This window comes from Pezoporus wallicus, unplaced genomic scaffold, assembly GCF_028554395.1.
Source record: "Pezoporus wallicus isolate ANWC-B61680 ecotype Strahan unplaced genomic scaffold, APGP_CSIRO_Pwel_v1 contig_5261, whole genome shotgun sequence".
Lineage (NCBI taxonomy): Eukaryota > Metazoa > Chordata > Aves > Psittaciformes > Psittacidae > Pezoporus > Pezoporus wallicus.
The window spans coordinates 2938420-2960615 of NW_026642423.1; the positions used below are offsets into that span (position 1 = coordinate 2938420).

The window sequence follows — 22196 nt, forward strand, 5'->3', positions numbered from 1 at the left end:
GCTTGACCACCAAGAGCCCATTTGTTTCCCTAGCCTCCTCTTTGGACCTCCAAACTTGGAACTATCTTAATGCCAAGCCCCTCGTGTACCCAGCTGAGGTGCATTTCCTCTGTGTGTGTTGTGGAATTAGTTGCAGCCTCACTAACATGAGGTCTCTTGATCTCAGAGCACTTCCAATCTGCAGGTATGCAAGGAGTGAGTGTGCTCCAGGCCTCAAGTTTTCTTTCCTCAGCTGGGTTCATTCCTGTATGGTTAAGTGCAAGTCTGCACATTCTCTAGCACTGAGAGGAGAGGGAGAGGTCGGGCTCTGGATGAGGCTGTCTGGCTTCTATCCAGGATGTGTGAGTGATGAAACAGTGTTGGGCTCTGGCTTCCAGCTGCTGCTAATCCCACATGCCGGGTGAGCAGGAGCACAGCCCAGGTCCTCAACTGGTGTACTGACAGAGGGAGGAGGTGTAGTCAGCATGAAGTAAGGGCAGGCTGTGGTATGAGTGCATTGATTTGGAAGGGCTAGATCAGTTGTTGAGACCTCTGTGGTCCCTTGTCTCTCCTCCCAGTTGAACCTCCTATTGCATTCATGCATAGATAGCTTACATGTCTTATTCCAGCAGTGTATGTGGTGTTTGCCAGCTCTAAAGGAAGAGCATGTTTGAGTTGAATTTGGCTCCTGAATTTTGGATTGCTAATGCCAGATTTTCAAGATCCTAGTAGAAATGCTTCTTGTGAAAATAATATCTTCTTCCCAAGTTAGCTTGTGGTCTCTGGTCATCACAACCCGACAAGACTGAAGCCCATCCTCTTGCTGCCATTTACATTGTCTCTGACAGCAGCATCCTCCAGGGTCTTTTGGAAGAGGATGAGTAACAGGACAGTTGAAGGCTGTAGCCATTGCTTTGTCCAGCTTTTTCTTCTCTTTCTCCAGAAAGTGATTGTAGGGTATAGTGACAGCCTGTCCTAGGCATTTTCATTGTTGTTGTAGCATGAAGTTTGTGGCCTGAAAATATTTCCAATGAATAAATTACCTGTCATAATGATCCCTGCCCCCACAAACTGCTAGTTCATCTGAGGCTGTAATAGATATCTCAGCTGCAGTTCTGTGCTCTTTGCCTGTCTATGAGACCACAGGGCCCTAAAAACAGAAAATGAATGCACACAGAGAGATCCCTATGTGGGCAGCAGTCTGAGTGCTGCTGCTTCATTACTTACATCCTGCATCTTGGCTGAGATGCCAGACCTGCCCCAGAGCAGCTCTCTTCCTCATGAGCACAGTGAAGCAGGTTGTTACAGGAGGATGCAGGTTTGCCAGCATAGTAAATATGTTTAGCAGTGACCAGGAAATACTAAGAGGCATTTCTGTCTCTCCTGCATGTCTGGCCTCTCACTGTAGTGCAGGGCTGGAGCAAGAGTGTGCAGGAGGAAATAGCCTTCACTGATCTGATTGCTTATTGTGGTCTGCAGTAAGAGCTTCCCTAACCCTTTTCTACTGGGAAGGGGATTGGAGATTGATACAATAGCAGGAAATGAATGAGGAGGTGTGAGAAGAGAGGCAATTATGCAAGCACATCGTTATGGCATTCATGTGAAGCCCTACAGAAACATTACTGTGGGTGATAAATCTTATGCTGTCTGTGTAGCACAGTAGCACAGAGCAGCTGATGAATTAGTGGAAACCTCAGACATATGTTTGGGATTTGTTTCTGAAGGAGTTTAAACATTCAGGCTCAGATGCGTGGAAGACCTAGAAAATCTCTAGTATTATCCTAGTATGATGGGACAGACTGAAAAAAAAAAGACATAGGAAAGCTACTAATTAGGTTCCATATATAAGACTGTGCACAGATTGTGTAAGTAAAGGAGAATTTGGGGAGCTTGTTTCTTGTGTAATGTTTACAGTATAGAGTGTAGACCTGTGATTACCTGTGAAAAAAAGACATTTACAGTTCTCTACTGGTGTCTATACACTTTCATTTTTCTTCTCCATGTGCACTCTGGCCCCAGGGAAAGCACTAGTTTGCTCACATGTATGTAGATCTTTGAAAGGCACAAAAAGCCCTCTCCTACCCTCTCCAAACCAGGTCATAGCTTTCTATGAACCAAAGGAAGTGTGTACATGTTTCTGTGTGTCCCTGTGTGTGTGTGTGATAGAGAGAGAGGAGATCTCGTCATCTTGATTGCAGTGAGATCTGTGTCACCAAATGAATGTGTGCTTGAAAGCTTAACTTTTCCTCTCTGATTTGACTGTGCCACCCTGTAACTGAAATGATTTGCGTGCCATCCTCAACAGAAAGAAAACTAAACTGTTCGCCAGGCTGAGGAAAAAGATGAGCAGGTACTGGTATGGGGAGCAGCATTTCGATATGTGTTTAATTTAGTTCCTAAAATGGAAAGGCTGTTTCTGTACTCTTAACAGCCTGGCACGTGTTAACCCTGTGATGGGAGAGGGGTCTTTTGCATGATATGATATGTTCATGGCCTGCTGGGTCCTGTGAGATCAGTCTGTGTCTGGATAATCCCATTAACTGCTTGTGTGCCTGGTTTGAATCCTTGCTTCTTTTCCGTCTAAGAAGGCAGTGTGAAAGCTCAGGCATTGTCTATTCAGTTGTTCTTGCGTGACTAAAAGCGGGGTGCTGGGTTTTCCATGGGAAATATGGGCAATTTTGGTGATTAACAACTTCTAGTTTTACCTATTGGAGCTTGCCCTTTTGAGCAGATCTGAAATGCTGCAATCTCATTCCATGTCTGGCCAGGGAGGACAACAAAGTAGGTCTTTCAGAAGTTCAGTCCTATCTACCCACTGCAGTTGGAAGGATGATGAGGTGGGAGAAGGGCGCTTCTGGCTTTGCTCCTTACTTGCTCTGTTCTTGAGGATACTTGATGTTTTGCTTCATCCATTGAAAATTTTGTGCAGGGCTGAAGGAAAAGGAAGCCCGTTGTCTTACATAAAGACTAACGTTAGAGTCTTTCCTTTCAAGGCAGTGATGGCATTGAATAACTGGATTGCTATGATGCCTAGAGTTACTATGGGCCAAGAACATGCTCTGGAGCAAAGTGGGAATTGCACATTATGGCACGGAAATGCCCTCTAATTATTTCTGTTAGTCTTTGTGTTGGTATTTTCTCCACGAGTTCCCTATAAGAAGAAAAAAGATTATGATTCTCAAGATGATGTTGTGCCAGCAATAAAAGCAAGTGCTGGTGGACTGAAATCTTTGGTTTTCTGATCCTGGTTTCCCACTGACTAGGGCAAGTCATACAGTCCTTCTCTTTGTCTCTGCTGTGCATCCTTTATAAAGTAGGGGGTTGGAAGGTGGAGAGTTCCAATTTCATAGGGAAAGCTGGTGGGCAAATCTTGATTTTAATATCCTCAAATGAGTAAAGGAATGTCTTGTGTTACTTTTCTGAGATTTTCTGCTGTAGGAAAATGATGATTTACAGGAGTACTTCTCTGGGTGCTTGTCTCTGGTTTTTGGTTGGACCAGTGTTATATCTGCACCAGGCAGGAGGTCTAGTATTTCCAGTCACTGAGAATGGACAGATGCTACAACAGAGGGATAGCTAGTAAATCTCATCTTGATGAGTTCTAGACACAATGTCCTCCTATTCTGCCCTCATAAAGTTCAGATGGCCCAGCAGTTAAGGTGTCTGACTGGGGCTGTGCTAGAGGTTTCTGCTTTCAGAGCAGCTGCTGGGGTCACAGAGGAATGTGCAACCCCTGGTGCAGGGAAGGGGGGTCTGGGACTCAGTCACTCTTTGTTCTGTACCAAGACTGTACATTTGTGGCACTCTTTGGGCATGTAGGTGCCTTTTCCTCCTTTATACCACTCCGTCTTTTTTAAATAATTCTCCATCCTCCTTTGGTGCTAACAAAATTAATTTTGGCTAAAAAGCCCTATTTAAGCCTTAGCTGAGATGCCAGCTTTTTTTACTTTTTAACTTGAGAACTTGGCAGGAGGTGACTGGTCTGTTTTTACTATATTGGAAAGTAGGTTTCATACTCTAACATAGGATTGTTACAAGTGCATGGGAACCCCATCTGCAGATGTTACTCTGCTCTTCCAGAACAGATGAGGCAGCCCCATGAGAAGTCTGGGAACTCGGCAGCTTTATAGGGGCTGAAGGATTTGGCTTCCCATTCAGCTGCATTAACTGCATTAGACCCTGTTCCCAGATCTCTATTTGGAGAAGAAAGTTGACACCCTCTTCCCTTCCCTGCCTGATATTCCTGGATTTGGCATCACTTCCCAACTGCTCATGGGAAGGAAAAAGAGAGAGTAATGACCTTTCTGCTCTGACTTGCTTTTACTGTAATACTCAGGTTTGATCAGTGGGGATAGTCAATACACTCTTGTTTTTTCCTGTGTTTCCTGTGTGAGCAGTCATTTTGGAGCCAGGAATTTGTGTGGGCAGTGTGTGCTCCCTGGGGATCTGTGAAGGACAGAGGATCCTGGTGACAAGCTCTCTTGACGCTGGTTGCCCTGACTAAATGGATGCAAAGCAACAAGTGCAGGAATGAAGGTGCCACTTGGGGAGGGGATTGGAAAGGCTCAGCCAAAATTAGCACTGGCATTTTCCTAGGAGGATCAGCCAACACATCAAACAAGCTGTAAATAGTAGTGACCTAATGACAGATTTAGTGGGAGGCCCTCTCAGCCCTTGTAGGGTGATGGGAAGAAACTGGACTCTCATATGGGAGCCTTTTACCAGTATATCTCCAAATTAAGTCACTGCCAGGCACCAGATGTAAGGCACTAAAAAGCTGCTTCATAGTCTTTAGAGAAGCCTGAACTCCTTTCCCGTTGGAGAAGTGGGCTCTTCAGGTCCCTTGAAGAAAAAGCCTACCCTTGTGTTGGTAGGCCAATAGTCCCAATATTCCCAGTGTAGTCTGGGCATTTGAGGAGTCTTGGCTGTCTGGCAATAGTTCACTGTGTTCTCCATCTTTCCCAAAGTGCTTTCAACTGTAGGGAAGGTAACATGTACTTTTCTTTCCCCAACTCTAGCATCAGATGAAATTTCCGGCCATTTCCTGCTGCTCCCTGGTGACTCCCATTTAGAGCAGGACTTCCTTACCTTCACCTTCCAACCGTTACTTTAATCTGCAGCACAACCTTGTCCATTTCACAGAATCCTTCACAAAACCCACTGTTTTGAAGTTATTTCTGGTGACTTCTGAGGAAGGACACTGTAGGCATATTCAGTAGAACTGAAAAGCTGCAGGGGTTGGCGTACATGTTCTTAAGCCCCTTTTCCTCTTTTCCCTTTTTCCCTTGGCGTGTGTGCCTCTGAGAGCTGCTGGCAGAGAATGTGTTTGGGTTTGTTGCATCATGTTGGTGTGCTGCTGGCATCAGTGTTGCCAGGAACAACCGACCTGCATGTGGACCTGAGAACAGGCGCTTTTGTGGAGAAATGTGCGTGTGGGGTGTGGATATAGGGAGAAAGTGGGAGGTGGGAAATAGATGAGGATGAAGTGAATAAAGAGGGAATGGGATGGAGAGCTTGAAAGCCGGAATGCTGAGCTCCCCCTGCTTTGGATGCTTGCTTGGAAGGGTAGGTTTGTTGAAATGCCTTGCTGTCCCTTCCTCCCCTTGTTGTTCCCCTAGTCGTGAGTGTTTAGCAATGAGGCTATGATGCATGTTAGCCAATGACCACACCTCAGGTATCGAAATGTGAGTGGATGTATGTCTTGAGCTCTGGGCTTGCTTGAGACAGAGCAAAGTAATAATCAACTTGATGTTGCTGCAGAGTCAGCCCTACATTGCTGTCTCTAGTCATGGCTCTATGCCAGCATTTAATATCTCAAGGTGTAGGAAAGGATCCGTTCCTTTCAGCCTTCTCCCAAGGCCTTTAACTTCACAAGACCTGCAGTTTTAAAAGTGGAGGCAAACGATATCACCCACTGTAGATGAGGTTGCACAGCCCTTTTGCAATATTCTGTTATATTGTTTTCAGCTGTGTATAGTTCTGCCAAACTGTAACCACCTTTGCTAAATATCCCCTACCAGTCTCTGTGCTTCTGCATGACTCGATATAAATTGAGTAGTTGCTTTTTGGGGAGCTGAATTTCAGCCACGATGATTCAGCTGCTCCTGAGAATTAGGCTGAGAAATGGCTTTACCTTTGTCCCTATTGAAATTCTCTAGTAACCAGCTTTTTATAAATCTTTCATGATTCTGTACTTTGAAGACTTGACACTTGCTCAGGGTAAGCCCTTAGGGAAAGGTGTGTGCCTTGTCCCATTCCTTTGAAAACTCCCCAAATCTGGCTAAATTATGAACTAACAAACGCTGTTGGCATATGCTCCTTGCTTCTTAATTCCCTGAAAAATCCTTCTTGACTATGTGTCAGAAACACACAGTCAAGTCCTGGAATAAGGACCAACTGGAAAGACAAGGGCAGAAGGGGTTCATAACTGAAAACAAGGATGGGGAGACTTTCCATAATAGAGAAATCTTTATTGGTAACTGTTTCTTTGCTGTCTGGAGTGACCTGTGAAACTTCTGGCTACTCTGCCCCTCTTCCAGCTTGGCTAGTTTGTACCATATAGAGGATTATGATATTGTATGATTACAGCCTTAGTTCAGGTATTGCAAAACTATTAATCATAACCCACACAGGTGTCACCTGTGGGTACAGCACCATGCAGAAAAAAAATCTTATCTGTAGAATTTAAAACTAAATGAGCTGCACAGAATTCCTTCCCCCATCTGCTTCCCCAGTATTAAAAGACTACAACTTAATGTCAGGCACTTACATTATAATCTAGAAGAATTAAAGATGCCTAGTTAGTTTTTATTTTGTTTGGTTTTCTGTGTCTGAGGCAAAGTATATCCATGAGTAGGAATTTAGGGAGTAGCCTGCTGCTACTAGTAATGCTGCTGCAGTGCGTTGGACTGCAAGTGACTCAGCAAAGATGCTTGTAGAGGCTTCAAATGTCTTCATCACATGTCTGGGCAGTGAAGCAAAGAGATAATGGAGGCCACTGATCTGTGCACAACTCCTCCTAGGCTTGGCTCAGACTTCTCTCTCTCTCTCTCTCCCTTTCTCCCTTCAATTCCTTCAGTGACAGCACCCCAGCGAAAGCAAATAAAAGCCCCTCGCCTCCACCAGATGGATCTCCCATCACCAGCCCTGAGACCAAGACTGTCAACCATGATCTGGAGCCGTCCACTTTGGAAACACCTGGGGCAAGCATCCCCAAGTCACCATCTCAGGTAGTGTCTCCATGACATTGACCGTATCTCTGCAGTATGACCGCTGTTGGCACAAGCTCCGTGAGTCAAAGACATCCATCAGTTGCCTTTTTGGACCTCGTCCTGCTACTGAGCACAGAGAATACAAATGACTGTTGTTCTCCACTGGTTCCTGAGAGGTTCCTGAGAATACAAGTTGCTTATTGGTCATCTCTAATTCATATAGGGAAGAACTAATCTGTCTTTAAATACTTCTACAGGGGAAAGGCTAGTAACACATTTTGCTGTCTGGTAGAATGGTCAAGAAGATCCAAGGAGGATAGAGTTGTAGCTAGACAAGGAAGTTTGTTCTCTACATTTTAATCGACCTGTGGAATTCAATGGTCCAGTTTCTTCTCAAGAACTTCCGTTACTGAGGAATGTTCAAAGAAGAAATATTAATATTGATAAGGAGAACATCTGTACTTTACATGGTGTTTTATTTTAATCCCAAGATAAAGTATTATGCTAAAAATAAAGGAATTATGCTATAAACAGGTTAGGTGGGTACCAGAAAGAAAGCTGTCCATTATATGGAGCGATACCTTCCACGTGGCCTTTGTTGGTCCTCTCCTTATATGGGAGATACCCAGTGGTGTGTTTAAAATAGCAGATGTAGTTCCTAATACTCAGCATATAAAAAACATTTGCTTCCTCTTTCCACTCTTCTATATTCCTCCTTTGCAAAGTGGGGAAAAAACTCAGCAGGGAAAAGTAGTAACTATGCCATATTTATGTCTGTTGCCAATCCTTGCATTTCAGTAAGTGGGACGCAAGGGAATAGTCTTCCAGGAAGAATTAAAGCTGAGAGGGGTTCTGGCCAAGCTGGTGAGAGAAAACCCATTGCTTCTGAAAAGAGACAGGTACAATCCAGAACTTCCTTGCTGTTGTTATATGTAGCAATTGATTCCAAATCCAGGCCTGAGGTGCAGCCTGTCTCCTGTTTTTGGATAGCCCCTCATGACATTTTCCTCTCCACTGCATTTTTGATTTTTCAGGATTATCTAGGGACAAAAAGGGGATGTTTCTACATTGGCAAAAAGGTGTGTGGGTGTCTGCCATCCAGGGTGTCTGTACTGCTCAGCATTGCACTGCCAAGAGCAGCTTTGCCACCACCCTGGCTAGGACCTTGGAGTAGGGTGTGCGTATGAGAGAGAGAGGATATTGCATCCAGAATTGCCTTCCTGTTTTTTTTCAGAGATTGGCATAACTTGACTGAAATTTGGAATAAGAAATCCTACAGTCTAATTGAGCTGTTCACTGCAGGCTTCACTTGCCCTGCCTGTGGACTTGTCTTGCCGAGTTTGGCTTCTTCCCTTTGCTATAAATAGTACACATAAGCCTTGTTTTTGCTAGCCTACAAGTACTTTCTCATTCGCTTGCTGCCTTCCTGCCCACAGGAATGGGGCTGGAGGCACCCCATGTCGAGCAAGCAGGATATTCCAGTGCAGCTCTGGCTGGAACCCTAGATGGGCTAGAGGCAAGTCTGAAACGATATTTGCAGCTTATGCTGCCACCGTCTGGCAGCTCTTTCCCAACCTGTATTTAATTCATTCTTCCGAGCCTCACTACAGTGAAGAGCAAGAACTCCACTCCGTATTCGTATTAGGTGCTAAGAGATGGAGCCGGCTCTAGAGGGAGGGAAGACAAGGACAAGGGTTTCACACCGAGACCTAAGCTTGGTACCTGTATGGATAAAGACTAGAAACCAAGTGTGTGTCATCTTGCCAGCCAGTTGGAAAGCACAAGTGTCTACTCTCTCAACAGTTCTGACTGAAATCTTCAGGCTAATACTCAAAATCATCACAGGTGTTACTACTTTTGGTCAATGAGTAAGTGATTTGTTCAAGGGTCATCCTAGAGAAACTAGGGGCCTCACCCTCTGGAGGAGGGTGGAAAAAAAAGCAAGAAGCAAGTACAGTTCTCTGGCCTCCACAGTCTGAAATACTAATGCAAAAGCTGTGGAGAGAAAGACAGCAAAACAAGAGAAATCTAATAAATACTAAATTTTGAATTGTTCCCTATGCCAAAACCATATTCACTCTTACTGTTCTTTAATTCTCAAAACCAGCTTATTTCTGTCTTTTGGAAGAAGCGATTGCTATCAGGTCTCTACACTGAGTAATGATGACAGAGACTTCAGGGGTCTGCGAAATTTGAAAGGTCAGACTTCTGCTCTCATTTACACCACTGAAATGCTGCAATGACACTTTGAAACCAGTGCAACTAAGCTGAATTTAGAATGGTGAAGCTTTTCGGGATCCAAGTCAGCAGAAAGAATTTAGAGGGTTTCTTTTCTTCTAGGTGGCAAAGTCGTTTGTGCTTGATGAATTTCCAGGGTGCAACCCGACATCAATATTCAATCCTGTTGTCTTTGAAATGTGGTTTTAGACTGCTGTTGGAAGTAATGCTGGACGCTGTGGAAGTGGTGGTCTTCAAGATGCTAGTGCATTGGAAGGAAGGAGACTGACTATTTTGAGAAATAAATAGCTGAAGTGTCAGGACCTCTTTGTAGAGTTTGTAATAGGAGCTTCCCATTTCTGCAGATGGTGGCTCTGCAGGTGATAGCTTTTCCCTGACATTTCTGGTCCCTTCTTGCAACTGTCAAGCAGGGGATTTTCAGGCAGTGGTTGTTCTTGGGGAATATGGACACACCACCTTCTGCAAACAGTGAGAAGCTGGAAGTGAAAACACTACTTTTATTATTTCCCCATGCCATCTATTTAGTGGAAAAGGTGTGTTTGCATACTCACACTCTGTAAAGTAGGTGAACCCAGTAGAAAACTAGGCATGTCCTTAGCAATCTGAATAAATGTCTTGTAGAACTCAGTTTTATTCTGGAAGAATGTGAACATGGTACTAGGAGTTGGGGATTCTTGTGTTTCAGATCTGGGCCTCACACTGATATACTGAGTGCTTACTGGCAGAGTCTTGCTGCCTTGGGATCCTAGGTATGATGAGAAGATCAAGTAACTGTAAAATATCACTGTAAATGGAAAGCATTGTCATTGCTGAGTATTGCTGTGGTGCTGGGAACTTGAATGGCTGATTTGTTCCAACACAGTAGCAGCCTCTCAAAGTTTGATTTGCTCTAGAAATGATCACTGAAGGCTTGCACACAAGAAAATGTGAAAAAGATAAGGATGGGTTCATGTAGGGAGGGTTTACTGCAGCCTCCCATAGGGTTGTGGATGCAGGATGCAGTGTCAGGCTGAGTCTGAGTGGGTATTAGGGTGTGTTAGAGTTGCAGGGTCAGACTTTGTTATGCTTTCTCTGGGATCTCCATTTGGGAAACCTGACTTCATTAGTGTCAATGCTCATTGGTGAAACTGAGAGCAGAGTTGGGCCTCCAGCAGTCATGGCTTCTCAGGAGTCTGAATTGTTATTGCCTAAAGCTAAGAAGTGGTAAGAAGCTATCAGAGTTCCTTCAGACCTTAAGGTACGCTCATAACAAGTGCACCACAGAACCAGTACTGGTCACCTACAGATAATAGGACAAACTGAGTCTGATCTCATTCTTTTAGGTATGGTAAGTATGGTAAAGGGAGGCAGTACTGGCCTGGTCTATTGAATTTTGTTCTCACTAATTGATCTGCTCCCTTCCCAGTGGTTCTTTTGAAGGTTGCACATGCTTTAATTATGTATGCATGTACCGCCAATGCATATTAATTATGTTACGCTTCTCCTCTGCAGAGGGAAACTTCAGCCCACAGCTGAAGTGTAACTAATGATGCCAAACCTTCTCTGGAGGTGTGTGGTTGTTTGTTTTTGGTTGTTTTTTTTGTTTTGTTTTGTTTTGTTTCAATTAAGCCCTTCACCCTCCCTCCCTCTCTCTTCAGATGGAGTTGATTGGACCCTGCTCTGTGCCTGTGGTTGTGATTTCCCCCACCTTCAGTTTTTGTGGCTAACCTGGTTCCTGTCTCTCGTTTTTTTGGGTGTCGCCATCTGTGCTGTGGCTGTGTGCTCACTTGCATGCAGTTGAGGAAAGGGCCTCCGGTGCCTCCGCCTCCAAAAGTCACCCCCTCCAAGGAGATCAAGCAGGAGAACATCATCAGTCTGTTTGATGACAATTTTGTCCCCGAGATAAGTGTGACAACCCCTTCGCAGGTTAGCTGCTATGCCCTGCCTTATATTTCTCTGCCTCTGAACTTTTCTTTTCGATCTTTCTTCTCTTTGGAGGTGTCAAGCCACGAAACCTGGTCAGGTGAAGGAGGAAGGCATTATCAACATTGGACCTCAAAGGGAAAGGGAGGCTAACTTAGAGGAAAGGGTGGCTGGAAGGCAGCTTTGGCTAACACGTTGCCCTTTGAGAACTTTTGTTCATTGAAGAAACAAGAGAAATAAACTGGTGAAGATGCCAGAAAGTAAATGCTGCAATTGTTCAGTAGCAATGACATGGAGTATGGCTCTCCTCATATCCCACATTATGCTTTTTCCAGACCCACTGATCCTGGGTGTGGATGAAGCATCTGTTTTCTGCTCTTTTACATCCCCAAGTGCTGACCCTGGCACCTGCTAGTTCTGAGAGAAGGCAGTTTTGTGCTCTCTGTGCCTTCATACACGAGTTTTGTGGTTTAAAGCCTTCACCTGCCTAGGGAAGGCCAACATGAATTATGTGAAATTCATTGCAGAGAATAGGTACCTCCAGTTTAGATGAGCAGGGCTGTGTCCGCTGTGAATTTAGGAGTGCTGAAGATGGTCTGTCACCCTTCCCCACCCAGTGGTTCCCATCAGAATATTCTTCTCTTGTGGCACCTTTTGAAGCCCACCAAAAGGAAAACCGTTTTCAAATTATGTATTTTCCTTCTGGTTTTCATCACTGCAAGAGAGGATGCCCAGGTAGGGAATTCTGTGTTGGATCTAGGAAAATGGAAGTCCTTACATATATAGGAGCCTGACCAGATTTCTGGCTGTATCATGAGATACCTGCATCTACTCTTTTTCTTTTTTTTTTTTAAATATATATAAGCACATGTATATATATATTTTTTTTTTTGCCTAAACGCTTGTTAAAACACAAGTAATGTTTCTATAGATGCTCATCTGTGACTCATTCTCTAACTCTTCTTGCATCATGCTGCTCCATTGCCTCTGTCTTGCCACCTTCCACCCAGCTGCTGAAGAGCAGAGGTAGAGTGGGGAGGGAAGGAACTCTGTGTCAGAGTTTGCATTGCAGTAAATAAAGCTTGCATAGCAGAAAGATGATTTGACAGCAGTGTTGGAAGTTGGGGACCACAGGCAGTTGAGCAACTCTTTATCTTTTCTATGTATCCTTATATCCTGTATCATAACAGACAGCTCTGTCTGCCCCATGGTTTGTATTATGTATTTCCATGTGAATGCCAGCCTTTTCTCAGACATACTGTTCTGCACCTGGTCAGTGCTCTGACCCAGGATGGGAACTGCTATGACTTTCAGTCAGATGGGGGTCTCAGAGAAGACTCTGGTTGCCAGAACAATATTCACTGAAGCACCCAACAGGCACTAGTGTTCAGTGCGTGGCCCGGGGCCATTCCTATTGGATGTTTTAGCTCCAATGAGTTCTGGAGATCTGGGTAAAGTGTGCTAGCCCTTGCATGTAAGTCTTGATTGTCAGGTAGAAATGTTCCATGATTGGAGCCTTTGATGTCTCACTACTAAACAAAACTGAAGATTGGTGTTGGAGCCTCTCTGATGGGTGGCCTGGATGTGGTGGAGGAGTGGACTAGAATGCCAGTTGGTTTTGCATATGGTCAGGGTTTATTATTGTAAGATGGGAGAGATTGGTTCCCTGTCCTCATTCCTGTGGATCTCAAAAAGAGGTGTTCATAAGGGAGGGGAAAATACAGAAGAGAATTGGAGTAAGAAGAAACCAGAGGAGATGAAAATTATGGTGGTGTGGTTTGTATTCAGAGGAATTTCTCTTAAGTTGTGTCTTGGTCTACTTTCTAGGAGTTGATTTCCATTGTAGGACTGTGATATAACTGCAGACTGACCTGCCACACTCTGTGTGATGTTGGAAAGGTAGCTGAAGCAGTACGGCCAGTGATCTGGGAGGTCAGTGGAAATGGGCAGATCTTCCTGGACTTCCTGGACAGAGTAGCTTCCGTTGACATTGAGTAGAGGGGAGTGACTTGTAGTGATTAGGTTAAATCTAACCCCCAAAAGTGATAGTTTGTTTTTGAATACTAGTGACTCATGTCTTTTCTAGTGACTGTTTTATTAATGGTAATCAGTGAATGTCCTGTCTTTAGCTGGAGTGCTAATCACAGTTATTCTGCTGACTTTGAAGAGATGAGCAAAGCTTCTCAAATTATGCTTTGCTAGAAGACTTGTGTGCATGTTTCTGGGATGCCCAGAAATGGGAACCGTTGAAAACATTTTTGGACTGGGGCATGGTTCAAATACCTTAGCTTGAATGAGTTGCCATATTCTGTGTCTCTGTCTTGGAAGGCAGGAGGGAGTTAGGAGCTTTGGGAGTTAGCTCTGAGGTCTCAGACTGGCTTTTCAGCAGTTTGAGTGGTTTTCTGCCTGGATCCATGTTCCTGAGATAAGTTGTATGGGTGGCAGCTGTTCTGTATGTGGCTGAGGGAGTCTGTCCTGGGCCTTCAGTACAGAAGCAGCTGGATGAGCCATGGGGAATAGATATAAAATAGAAGAGAAGCCATTCTGAATCATGGCGATGATCCTTTTGATGACAGCAGCTCAGGTACTTATACCATGTCAGCTCATTTGCCAGGTAGAAGGTGAATGAGTCCTGTGGAAAAGACTCGGGCTTGGTTTCCAGTAGCACCCATGTGAACTGCTGTGATTATAGGCACCAAGCAGTCAGGAGTCACATCAGGTGTTTGCAGTGCCACCATGTCTTCTGCGCTTGCAGCCTTAGCTCCTGGATATCACATACGCTCCCTCTACTCTGTGTGTGTGTGTGTGCATGTCTAATGCTCATACTGCTTTTCTTCCTCACTTGCTGCCAAGTTTGATGCCCCTGGGCCCTTCCAGGAGGGAGCCAGCCTGTTGGATCTGGATTTTGATCCCATTAAACCAGATGCCACTGTGGGGAAGACCCCCACACCTGCCTCCCAGGTTGGTTCATATCACTGTTCCTTCTCTCTTCATAACCAACTTGTTGCCAAGTGTGGCATGACCTGCACCTCTGTGAACGATAATATGGACCTGGGCTGTGGGCGGCTGGGCTGGGTGCCCAGACCTGTGCCTTGCAGATGGGTACCTTGGTCTTCTCTACTGGATGTGTAAGTCCAGAGAGAATCAAGTGGCTACTATCCTGGCCAAAGTCTGGCACTAGGTGTTTGTGGGATGCTTGTCCTTTGCTCTGATGATCTATTGATTGACAACGTGTTGAAACCGTGTATGTCCCTCCCTGAATTAGCATCCTCTGTATGCTATATGGATTTAAACTGTTACTCTGTGGGTGGGAATTCAGCCTCTGTTCTGTGCTCCTGCTATGAATTGCTCTCAAAGGGATTTTTAATAAATGGACACTCTGATAATCTGCAGTTACTTAAGGTGAATAAAGCTGTAGATGGATATTCAAATGATGTGAAGCCTTTCTTTTTCTGGATATAACGTAGCAGCTTCTTCCCTGACCATAGTGCTGTGCAGTGCAGTATCAAAAAGGAAGATGCCTAATTCTGGTCTTGCCTCTACCTCATCCTATCCACTCTCAGAGGCAGGTGGACTGTGCTTCATTTTATGTCTAAACAGCTGGAGGCTTTGAAGCGCATCCTGAATTTGGCTGTTGTCTTCACTGAGACTTTCCATTTCATATGTATTGGATGGTAATTTTTTGCCTGTGGTTGCCATTAAAATTTGTAATAAACATAATTGGGATGTTTACAGTATTTCTGCAGTGCAGTGTCATCATGTCAGGTAGGCCTGTGTTGACACACATTTTTGTAGCAATAAGACCTCTCGTATTAGAGAGATCAAACATTAAACATTTGATTCTTCTAAATTAAAATAGTGCATCTGCAAGTTAGTATCTTAGTTTGATATACACCACTATGGCAAACAACCACTTTCTGGACCTTTAAGTGGGCAGATTTTTGTGCCTCCTTGTCTGATAGAACAAGCTGCATGCCAGGATAAACTTCTTTTTTCTTTTAAAATATTTATTGGGTTATTTGGTGTTTTTTTGTTTTTATAATTGGGTAAACTGGTGCAGGAAGTGAGTATAAATTTAACTTAAAATAGAATTATTTCTTACCCTTCCAGGAAGAAACAAATATTAGACACTGAGTAGGTTTTTCAAAACTGCTAAACTGCTCAGCAATAGCATATTTGGAGTTTTAATGTATCTATTTTTAGCTTCAGAAGTCATTAAAAGAAAGAGTCTTAAATCAATACTTTCTAGTGCTAACTACAGCAGAAAACCTATCAAAAGCCACATTGTCTTGAAAGCAAATCTATTTCCTGTAAGGTCGGCACTGTGGCAAAAGAGGCTAAGATATTTCACTACTGTCCAAAGACACTAGTTGAAATTGTTCTGAGATCACACTGATGCTATTGGGTGTGGATATACAGGAGCATATTTAACCCTGATAGACCACAAACTCATGAGGTGCTTGGGTTTGTTTCTTTTCTAGCGATATGGTCTGCCACTGATAACTGAATGTGGCTTGACTGTCTCACTTCATACCAGAGGGAGAAAACCACCCTTACTCAAATGCGTTGGTACTTACATTTGAATATGCAGTGCAGAAGGGTGTGTAAATTCAGGTACTAAAAGAATATTTTTGAAACATGCAGGGATAAATACTGTTGAATGTGTATGTCTGCTTCAGTCTGATCAGCATCTGTAATGTTTGTATTCACTGAAATAATCACATATAAATATGTTTTATTTTTGTTGCTCTTTGACATGCTTAGTCTTTACCTTGGGATTTATGGGAGGTAAGAACTTCATATGGCTTTCATCTCATTGTTTACTGTGCATGTGCCGTGTGCCAGACATCATACCTGTCTGCATTGCTGCTTTTTCTTTCTGCACACCCCAAACTGAAGTTGCTCTATGTGCTGCTGGAACCACTTTTGCACTTTCCATGAAGCCTCAAGGGCAGCCGCATATTTGCAAGTCAGGTCTGACACTCTGAAACTTTAAGTTTCCACCAGCACACAAATCCATTGCTTTTCCCTGCTAACTCACTCATCTTTCCTTTAGCATGATGCTATGATGTTCTCAAACTTAGTCCCACTGTGGCATCATCTTCACCCTCCACTCCCCAGTGTTACCTGTTGGTCTCATGTGCAATGCATAAATGCCTCAGCTGCCCCTCATCCTTACTGCCTGTACCATTGGGTATACATACATGTTTGGAATTATCTGTGGTGTTTGCTATGTATTGACCATCATTGCTGTAAAGGCCGATGTGAATCAGCTCAGCCTATGTCTACACTGAAAGTTAAGTACAGGCCCAAGACTTACCTGGCATCTGCCTCAGCCTCAGTTTTGGAGCTTGCTGACAAGAGTGACCCTACATGTGCTTTGCATCTGTACCACAGCCAAATGCTCATTTATACCCTCTAGATATATCGGGCCTGGGAAGGTTTCAGATTGCTGTAGATCAGCCCATTGGGAGATATTTTGAGCACAACTTTTGAGCCCCTCTGGACAAACAGCCAGCTGTGTGGACAGACAACTCTTGGGTATTCAGACCTGCTACATGAGCTGGCAACACCATGGTGTAGATGTAAGCACTTATCCTTGGCTTATGCTGGGGAATCTTGCCAATCAGCAAGTCCTGCCAACCCTTTCATTCTTAAGGGCCACATCACCACGTAGAGTCTGTACCTGGGAAGACATGAGTTAACCCTAGCTGAGAGCCTGGCCTGAAGATTCTCTGTGGCCAGTGTGCTCTCCTTCATGTGAGTTTGGGTCGTGTCCAGAAAGAGGTTTCCTTTGTCTGTCTTATCAGACATCAGTGTTTAACATCTGTCATTCCCCTGTATGTGCATTGTCAGTCTGTCTTAGTAAGAATGAAAAGAAGTCTGTGTTTTTGCAAGGAAGCATCTTATGCCTTTCAAGTGGATGGGCAGGGGTGGGGTATGACTGCAGCTGATTAAGCTGTGCTTACAGTCTGGGCATAAAAAGTGTTCTGGGTTATTATTTTTTTCCACCCTGGAAAGTGATGTCACTCAAAGAACAATTTAATCAACTAGAGAATGTTACCCGACAACATATTTCCACTGTGCCAGTTATCACCTTGGCATATTATATCTGGCTAAAGAGCAGAGCTCCTTATAGCCGGGGAATCCTTTTGCTCTTCAAGTCTACTGAAGTGGTTTTGCTCTAATGTTGTTCTTAGCTGTTGATGAGAGGAGGCCTGTTGCATGGTTACATAGTCCCATATGCTGTGAGGTTAATAACTGCATAGAATCTTGGATGCAGCAGAACTTGCTTAGTTCTGCAGACTAGGAAAGTTGCATTTAGTGTGTAAGATGCTGCTGTTGGAATAAGCAAAGCTTTCAAACCTGGCAATAGCAGTGAGAAGTTCTTCCTCTTGTCCCTGTAGCATCTTTCCAAGACTCTGAATGCTTTTGTAGGCCTTGAGATGCCCATAGGTACACAAAATAGAAAAATAAGTAGCTGACATGAAAACACCCTTTATTGCATTCTAGGGGATTAATTTAGGTTCATCATTCTTGCAAATTAGCTGATTTTAAAAAGGAAGCTCACATTGATCTCCTTTTTACTTGTCCACATAAAAGTCATGTTGGGCCAGATAGAGTTGGGCTGGCATCTGTCCAGGTTCTAGTTCTCCTGGAATCCAAATAAAAAGCAACTTCGGAATGAATGCAATTAAACAGGAGAAGCCTTTATAGTATTTCATATGCATACGTTTACCTTAGCAGTACCAAAGCTGCTGTGGGAATTCTCTGCAGGATGGGAATAGCTCTGCTGTTCATCATATTCTCTGGCAATATAGGCCTGTGGACATGGCGATGGGGAGACATAAGGAAGGGTGTGATAGGAGAGGCAAGCATGTGTTAAATGGCACCACTGGAACAGCTAAAGGTAAAATAATGGCTTTTTGTTAAATCAGGAATTTATTTTGTCTATGTTACTGCTGTTATTAGAAAAATACTTAGAGCATTGAGCCAGTGCATGGCTAGTAGCCAGATGGATATAGAGTTAAGGGTTACCATGGTTGTTGCTTTTCACTGAGCTTTTGTAGGGTTAGAACTATGAGAACTGCAGTATTAAGAGATCTGGACAATGCCTAGTTTTTCACGTGGTTGTATTCAAGGGTATGTGTGTTGTGGTTTAACCCCAGCTACTAAGCACCACATAGCTGTCCTCTCACTCCTTTACCCTGCCCTGGTGGGATGGGGGAGAGAAATAGAAGGGTAAAAGTAAGAAAATTCCTGGGTTGAGATCAGAACAGTTTAATAATTAAAATAATAATGAGAATAATAATTTTTAAAATTGTAATGAAAAGCAAAATAACATAAAGTGGAATAAAACCCAAGAGAAACAAGTGATGCAAATGAAAAACTATTGCTTACTACCAACTGACTGATGTCCAGCATTTTCCCGAGTAGGACTGCTAGCCAGCTTTCCCCAAAGTTTGTATGTTACATGGAATATAATGGTATGGAATATCCCTTGGGTCAGTTGGGGTCAGCTGTCCCGGCTGTGTTGCCTCTCAGTTTCTTGTGCTTGCTGGTGGGGTGGTGTGAGAGGCACAAAAGGCCTTGACCCTATACAAACACTGCTTAGCAACACCAGTGTGTCTTCAGCATTACTCTCATCCTAAATCCAAAACACACCTCTATACCAGATACTAGGACAAAAATTAACTCTTATCCCAGCTGAAACCAGATCAACATGTGTTTACCAAGTGTATGAAGCATGAAGGCATGCTAAAGCTGGTTTATTCACACGTATTAAAAATGGTAAATCTCTCTATAGTGATCTATTGTGCAAATATGAAGTGGGTGTCTGGTTAGATTTTGCAAAGAGGCATGTGTGCTGTCAGGTATAGAGAACAAATGGATATAGACTGGCCATGATGGGCTGCATATTAGATCCCTGAGATTCTTGTCAGGAGTCTTCCCAGGTGCTGCTTGGCCAGTCTCCCAAGGGGCTGATCTGCAGCACTGATGCTACCAGATCCAAGTGATTTTCTGTGTTGCTGCAGTTTCTGAAAGGGGCAAATGAATATCTTTAGTTTTGTGTTAAAACAGAGTTTGCTTGACTTCAGTGAAGGAGAATAAAGACTTGAACCACTGGAAGTGTATCAGAGGTGTTTGGCTGGATTTTTGTACACAGAATCTCCTGTCCCTGGGCTTCCTAGAATGGTCTGTGTCAGTCTGTGATTTGTAGGTGATGCTGAATATTTCTTCCTCGTGGTGGCAGCTTTTTTGCATTAGAAAAATGCACCTCTCTCCACCAACACAAATGCATGCGCATGCCATGTGGAATATTCACAGCAAATTCTTAGTAATAGAATATTCACAACAGAATCCAAATTCGTGACTCTTTGGGTCTATCCAAAATAAAATTGGGTGAAAACACAGTTTTCAGTTCAGTTTGATTCAGTGCTAATGTCCATGCTGGGTCCAGACTAATTTCCATATGTGGAAATTTCTATGTTCTTTTGTTTCTAAAAGTATGCAAAGGTTTAAATGTTCCTTGATTGTTGATCCTTGAAGTGGGCTATTGAGAAAGCCTCGTTCCTTGGCATGCAAGTGGACTTGTATTCACATATAAATGGGCAGTGTATATATAATAATAGATACTGTGTAAGGTAGATCTGCAATTTAGATGGTGAGAAAAAAAATAAGCACAGGATTTTTCGATTTCTTCTGGAGTACTGCCTGCTGCATGGCTGAAGTGGGGGAATGCAGGCTTTACTGTGATTTCACTGGGTGGCAGAGCAAGAGGGAGACAGATGCCTAGCAAGACGCTGAGGTTTCTCACCTATTTGTCAGCAGATGGCAGCAGTCAACAGCATAGAGCACTTGGACAGCCTGAGCTACACTTTTCTGTACTCGCTCGTAGTTGTAATGAGCGTAACTTTCCACCTGGATGACTTTTGTATTGCAGCCTGCAGAAGCAGCCCATGCCGGAGCTGAAGCAGCTGGATCAGAAGCAGCAGCTGGAGCTGAACCATCTAAAACTGAAGCTGATTCAGGATCGGTAAGCACCTCAAGGGACAGCAATTCCTTTTCTCCATCACATCCCTTTGTCATACAGCAGATGCATGAGGCTGAGCTGGGAAAAGACATGTGACTGCTTGAAAAAAAACATCCCTCCCACCCCAGCAGTTACAATGCTGTTATTCAGAACCCAGACTTAGCCTTTGCATTTTATCTGTGAAATGCTATGCTGGAAGATGCACAAAAGAAACTGCCCCTTCACCCATGTTGTGAAGCCAGCCCACAGCCCAAGCTGTCCTACGCATGCATTGTCTGTTGGAATCCTCTTTGCTTGCCTTTAAGTTTACCTACTCTGTTCTCTGGGCTCTGCCGATGTCACCTGAATATCCAGGGCTCCTTTTTTTTTTTTTTCCTGACACTTCCACATTTTTAGGGGTCTGGAGTAGGTCCCATCTCATGGCCACTTGAGTTCCTATTGGCTGTCACATTGAGGACTTCACAAGAACTGTGTCGTGACTGCAGCAAATGGGAATAGCTGGGCATTATAGTCCCGGAAAAAAACTCTCAAATCCGCTCTGCCCTTCTGCTGCCTTAGGCAAAGGAAAACATGCTCACCTCTCCTATTTTCTCACTGCTGCCTCTGCCATCCTTTGGAGTGTTTTGTCACTGACTGATGTGCTGGGAAAACTCCCTAAGCCATGGGTGGATTTGGGGTGTGGATCTGCCAGGGTGGACTTGGTGCTGCAGGTGTGGATGGATTCTCTTTTCTTAATGGTTTTTTTGATTCTTCCTTGGCTGTTGCTGCCTGCCAGAGCTCTCTGCCTGCTGTTGTTGTGGAAACTTTCCCTGCTACCGTCAATGGCACTGTGGAAGGAGCTTCATCTGAAAGAGCTGACATGCCCCCAGGTTTTCTATTCAAGGTGAGTGCATGGTGGTGCGGCACAGAGTTCCTAGTCTTTTTTTTTTTCCTGTAATGAATCAACCACTTTCACTCAGCATGGCCATGGACCGTGCCACATTAAAAGGGAGGAAGGAAGTTGAAGGAGAGATACACATTCCTCTCCAGCAGCCCAGCTTTGTGCAGTTCCAGATGCTTCAAAGGACTGTAGTAAGAGCATTGGTGTCTAAACATCTGGCTGTGCTGTATAGCAAAATCCCTCCTTCTCTCTGCCACAGTTATTTCTGTCTCTGGTGGTGAAGATGCAGACTGATTATGTTCCCTATGTTTCCTCTCTCTGCTTGCTCTGACACATGGGAGGCTATAATAATACTCTTGCATCACAGCTGGTAGAAACAAAAGAAGGCACCATTCAAGTGAATGCAGGTTTTCTTCCCTGTGAGGTTTTTAGGCCATTACCGTGGGAATTCAACCCTCCTAAGGAAGGACGGGGAAGTGCTGATGCATAGCATGTTGAGTGAGACACACCAGGGTGCCCTTGTGGCGAAGGTGAGCTGCATGCCAGGCTGTATGAATGAGCATGTAGCCATCAGGTTAAGGAAGTGGTTATTCCCATAGCTGTGGCATTTGTGATCCAGGCTTGACCTGCCTTGAGCAGCATGTTGTTAGCCTCCAAAGGTGGCTTCCAACCTGAATTATCCAATGAAGTAAAAAGCCTGTCACCTATTACAAAGCTCTGTGAGAGAAGGCTGGCCCTCACCCAAGCTTTTCTCTCCTCTCCTCATAGGTCCAGGCCATGCATGATTACACAGCCACCGACAGCGATGAGCTGCAGCTGAAGGCTGGGGATGTGGTGCTTGTGATTCCTTTTGAGAACCCTGAGGAACAGGTGAGTGGGAAAGACAGGCTGTGAGCCTGGGTCAGGAGGAGCCAGGGGGATTTCCAAAGCTGCTTCTTCCTCCACTAACAGT

At 44.1% G+C, this 22196-nt stretch overlaps 1 protein-coding gene across 15 annotated transcripts in view; it reads left to right on the forward strand.

The window, feature by feature from the left end:
- BIN1 (bridging integrator 1) overlaps positions 1-22196 on the forward strand; it is a 97864-nt gene that overhangs the window by 71694 nt on the left and 3974 nt on the right. For 2 of the 15 annotated variants that reach the window (XM_057430033.1, XM_057430036.1), the window contains 8 exons: positions 2285-2329; positions 7058-7208; positions 11205-11333; positions 14184-14291; positions 16095-16118; positions 20275-20367; positions 21140-21247; positions 22013-22114. In XM_057430033.1, the coding sequence (XP_057286016.1) occupies positions 2285-2329; positions 7058-7208; positions 11205-11333; positions 14184-14291; positions 16095-16118; positions 20275-20367; positions 21140-21247; positions 22013-22114 (760 nt within the window). The remainder of the gene's footprint in view (positions 1-2284; positions 2330-7057; positions 7209-11204; positions 11334-14183; positions 14292-16094; positions 16119-20274; positions 20368-21139; positions 21248-22012; positions 22115-22196) is intronic. The other 13 variants (XM_057430035.1, XM_057430039.1, XM_057430038.1 and 10 more) reach the window with 8 other exon arrangements.